This window comes from Adiantum capillus-veneris, chromosome 9, assembly GCF_014529385.1.
Source record: "Adiantum capillus-veneris isolate H3 chromosome 9, ASM1452938v2, whole genome shotgun sequence".
Taxonomy (NCBI): domain Eukaryota; kingdom Viridiplantae; phylum Streptophyta; class Polypodiopsida; order Polypodiales; family Pteridaceae; genus Adiantum; species Adiantum capillus-veneris.
The window spans coordinates 53,706,426-53,711,530 of NC_140939.1; the positions used below are offsets into that span (position 1 = coordinate 53,706,426).

Here is a 5,105-nt window from a genome sequence, read left to right on the forward strand (position 1 = left end):
ATATCTATATCCTAGCTCTTGTATCCCTTTTATCTTCCAATATTAAGTGATCAGTTTAATATGAGAAAATCATTTGGTAAAGTTATATATTATATTTTATAACACGCACCCATTGGACCAAAAGCAAACATCGAACTTCTTGACCCACCATTGCTTGGGTGAGCTCGCTCCCCTTGAAAGCTCCAATAAACTGCACACTTTTTTAATGTAAATTGTGGGGCTATAGAGATTAAACCCACGCAGTTGGGTTCGGAGGTTACTACTATACCACATGCTCTCTTCTTCTTGTTGGATGCTATGAAATCCTGTCATTATATATGATAAAATTACTTCCGTATCATCTGAATAAGCAGAACGACCACAAGAGAAATGAAGGCACTATCGTCATGACGAGCTCATTTGAACCCAACCTTATACACACTTTACATCCAAAACCAACAAGCCCACCCCATATTTTTCATGTGCATATAACTACCTTGAAGGACAAAAAATTACATGTATGTAGAGGGTACCACCTCGAGAAAATTCAAATTACATGTATGTACACAATTAACATCATCTCTAAATTCACAATACATTCAAATTACATCGGCGCTCTCTCTCTCTCTCTCTCTCTCGACGTTGGCCGCCAATGTCGTCGGGCTGCAAACCACACTCACAGAGTGAAGGTGCTTGCAACATGCGGTCTTGGGAAGGGGATTACAACATCTCTGTCTAGATTTGTGACAAGGTTTTGGCATGACAAGTGTCTTCCCACAATGGCACCACCTTTGTTAAACAACAAGATTAAGAGGAATTTTTAAATGAAAGTATGAGCCATTGAGCTGTTATTATAATGTGTCCGTTTGGACAAGAAATCTAAGCTCGTTTCTTGTCCTCGTTTATCAGCTGGGGCCTCCTCGTCTATCAGCTGGGGCCTCCTCGTCCACCTCCTCGCTCTCTTTCAGTCTTCTCAGAAGAAGAAGAAGCGTTTCTTTCTCCTTCATTTCTGTAGTTTGCCTGCAGCTGAACGGCTCTTTCTTCTTCCTTTCACACTGCCAAAACACACACACACACACACACACACACACACACACACACACGGGTGTCAGAGAACATTCATATCCTACGTGCTGCATTCTTTTACTTTCTTGCCAGGACGACCTGCAGCTTTTTGCTGCTTTACGCACAGTCTGCGTTGATCTTCTCCTGCATTCTTTCGTTTAATTCATTCTTGGACATAATCCAGGCGATTCTCTGTGTCAATTTTCTTGTAATTCTGATTGGAAGGCAAGCTCCCAATTGCATGAGGCAAGTGTGCAGCAGAATGGGTGAAATGCGCACCATGTTGTGGTTCGCTGCGCTTATGTGCTGTTGGAGCATCACAGCTTCTATGGCGAACTCAAACGATATGCCGCTCTACAAAGACCCACATGCAAGTGTGGAGCTCAGAGTTGCAGATTTGCTGAAGCGCATGACACTCAAAGAGAAGATTGGACAGATGATACAGATTGAGCGCTCCATAGCCAACTCCTCCAACATTCAGGAGTACTTCTTTGGTGCGCATCTTCTCTGTCTGTCCTTGTCCCTTGACTCTTGTGTGCAAGCAAGCCTTGACTGAATCATCTTTGTGTCTGTGTGCACACGCAGGAAGCATATTGAGTGGGGGAGGCAGTGTGCCGGCAGAGAACGCGTCTCCCACAGATTGGATGGACATGGTGGATGGATTCCAGAAGGCAGCCCTAGGAACTCGACTTGGCATTCCGCTCATCTACGGCATTGATGCAGTACATGGTCACAACAATGTCTATGGTGCCACCATCTTCCCACACAATGTGGGCCTCGGTTGCACAAGGTAAGGCTTTTAATGACCACGGAGCTGTGCGCTCCTTCGCTTTGCACACATTTCATACTTTGTTTTGAGCTATAATCAATGACATTGCTTTCTGCCTCTTGAATTAGTGCTGCATCTGTTGATACCTAATCTATTTTACAGAGATCCAGACCTGGTCAAGAGAATCGGGGCTGCTACTGCCTTGGAAGTGCGGGGTACAGGCATTCCATACGTGTTCGCTCCATGCATTGCAGTGAGTATGGGATACTGGTTCAAAACTGCAGAAATGGTCTGCTAAGATTGCATTTTGTGCCGGCGTGTGTACATGCACCAGAGATGTGTGTGCTGGCATGTGTGCAAGAGCGCATAGGTGCTTGTGTATGTGCCTATGTGTGTGCGTTTGTCAAATTGGTGTTTTTCACATGATGTAGATTTTGTCGCCAAATGATGCACTCGAGTAGAAAGTTCACGTATTGGCGTCTATGCGTGTGAGTTTGCATTGAAAAGAGGGGAGGTGGGTTGTCATTAACAGGTTTGCCGCCATCCAAGCTGGGGTAGATGCTATGAGAGCTATGGGGAGGACCCTGATCTGGTGAGAAAAATGACAGAAGTTATACCAGGTTTACAAGGAGAACCATCAGGGCTGGGCATCCCATCAGTTGCTTCACAGTAAGATTTCTTTCATAGAGAATCATATGCAAACAAAACAAACTTTTCGAGGCATGAATCACATCTTTGCATCGATCTATTTTGATGACAGGTTGAATGTTGCCGCCACAGCCAAGCATTTTGTCGGGGACGGCGGAACAGTGAATGGTATTGACGAAAACAACACAGTATCGAGCTACAAGAGGTTGGTGAGTACGCATATGGTGGGATACTTCGATGCAATTGCAAAGGGAGTGTCTACCATCATGGTCTCCTACAGCAGCTGGAAAGGGAAAAGGATGCATAGCAACCGCATCCTCATCTCACATGTGCTCAAGAAACAACTCCAATTCAAGGTAGGGTTATGGCGGTACCACAAATTCTCTCTTCCTATTCTTATATAGGAAGGACCCTAATAATACATTCTTTCTGAATGATTGATTTCCTCTTAATGATGGGAATTTATGTGGCAATTCATGAAGCATTTATTTACACATGGTAACTCAGATGTACTTACAATGTTGTTGAATATTATCCATTTCATCCTTGCATGCACAAAGGAGCATCCAAACTACCATATAGCTGTGCTCGCAAATTTCCATATATTGTGCTGTTCTTACACTGCTTTGAATCTGTTTTATGTGTCCTGGTTTGTGTCCTTGTGAATGTGGGCAAAGTTTCTTTCATTGCATTTTGCCTTATATATTGTATTAGCGGAGTACCAAAATTAATGCTGCTTTAATTCTATACAGGGATTTGTCATATCGGACTGGGAAGGGCTTGATAGGATCACTACCCCATGGGGTGTAAACTACACAAACTCTGTGCAGCTGGGTGTCAATGCTGGGCTTGACATGGTATAGACTCTAAAGTGGTAGTTTTGATGATTCATCATTGGGTGTTTCTTCTATAATACAGCCATTACTTGATAAGCCTATTGTCATTCCATGCAGATTATGGTTCCTTTCAATTACACAACATTCCAAGAGAGTATGTTCTCATTGTTGGAGTCCAAGTCAATTCTTATGAAGAGAGTGAATGACGCAGTAAGGCGCATTCTACGCGTCAAGTTCACAATGGGCTTGTTTGAGTACCCATATGCAGATAGGTCCTTGGCCAGCATGGTCGGTGCACAGGTTGGTGCTATATATGTCTAGATTTGTCTAGCTTCTTTGTACATCTTGGACGCTCACAGCTTTCTTCATGCGTCTTAGGCACATAGGGACCTTGCACGAGAAGCTGTTCGGAAGTCCCTTGTGCTCTTAAAGAATGGGAAATCTAGTCATTCACCTCTGCTTCCCTTGGATAAGAAGGCATCCAAAATCCTGGTGGCAGGCAGCCATGCAAATGACATTGGGAATCAATGTGGGGGGTGGACAATCACCTGGCAAGGCAACAGTGGAAATATAACAAAAGGTAAAAGATTTGATGTTCTATCTGTATATACGCACGTGCATTAGGCAAGGGAAAGAAGATGCCTTCAGGTTGGATGTGAGGCTGGTTCAATGTAGGTCTATGTGAGTGTTCATGTGTCTGTATACATACTTGTCTATCAATGCTAGGCATGAGTCAAGGTATCCAATCCTCTCCTCTCATAATATTGTGCACTCTTCCGTTGCAGGGACAACAATTCTTGAAGCCATAAGTAGCACTGTGAGCAAGGAGACAAAGATCGTGTTTGAGGCGGCACCCAATGCGAATTTTGCTAAGGACAAGGGATTCGCATATGCGGTGGTAGTTGTTGGGGAGATCCCTTATGCTGAGTATGTGGGGGACAATTTAAACCTCACCATTCCTGAAGGAGGCATTGAGACAATTCAAAATGTATGTAGCTCAGTGCAGTGTGTGGTGGTCTTGATTTCTGGGAGACCGCTTGTTGTGGAACCTTACTTATCGATGATGGATGCCTTGGTAGCAGCATGGCTACCTGGCACAGAAGGCAATGGGGTCTCCGATGTGCTTTTTGGAGACTACCCATTTCAAGGGAAGCTCTCTAGAACATGGTTTAGGAGAGCTGACCAGTTGCCCATGAATGTGGGTGATAAGAAATATGACCCTCTGTTTCCTTATGGGTTTGGGTTGAGTTATTCATATTGATAAACCCCTTTTGGGAATAAGATTTTCTGAGAGCAGCAATGTCTTCCTTACATACCCATCATAATAAACTGAAATGATTTTGTTTGGAAGCGTCTTCTTCTCATGGGTGTCACGTGTGTATGAAGGGGGGCTTATAAAAGCAAGTTATCCACACACTGTAAGGAAAGAAGCTGGGGATCTTATCCCTATTTATTGGAAATAAATAAATTGTTTGGGCTTTGTTTTTAGACTTGAAAACTGTGTGTATTGAACATTCAGAGCTTGGGAGTTATCTCACCAATAATCTGGCTCTTAAATGGTGATCTTATTAAACTAAGGTCTTGCAGCTCAACCATCTCCAAAAGAGGATGATTGATCTTGACGTTGTCTATTCAAGTCCTTTATTTTACTTTCTCTGCACGCGCGCACACATTCACGCACAAAGATGCATTTCTAGGTGCCTTTTCAGCAAAGCTTGTGTGCCAAATGAAGATGCAACGAGGTCAAGAAAGCCAATTCTTTTGCAAGCCTACAGCCATGGGGTTAGTGATATATCTCGTTTGTTCTC

The 5,105-nt window shown here is 43.5% G+C and overlaps 1 protein-coding gene across 1 annotated transcript; it reads left to right on the forward strand.

Moving 5' to 3' along the window:
* Positions 1 to 894: 894 nt before the first annotated feature.
* On the forward strand, positions 895 to 4,777 carry LOC147450487 (uncharacterized). Its single transcript, XM_086519710.1, has 9 exons — positions 895 to 1,538; positions 1,630 to 1,834; positions 1,976 to 2,066; positions 2,346 to 2,482; positions 2,574 to 2,817; positions 3,214 to 3,318; positions 3,415 to 3,597; positions 3,676 to 3,877; positions 4,083 to 4,777. Exons 1-9 carry the CDS (start codon positions 1,286 to 1,288, stop codon positions 4,556 to 4,558), a joined length of 1,896 nt encoding a protein of 631 aa, XP_086375836.1. The 5' UTR covers positions 895 to 1,285; the 3' UTR covers positions 4,559 to 4,777.
* Positions 4,778 to 5,105: the final 328 nt, after the last annotated feature.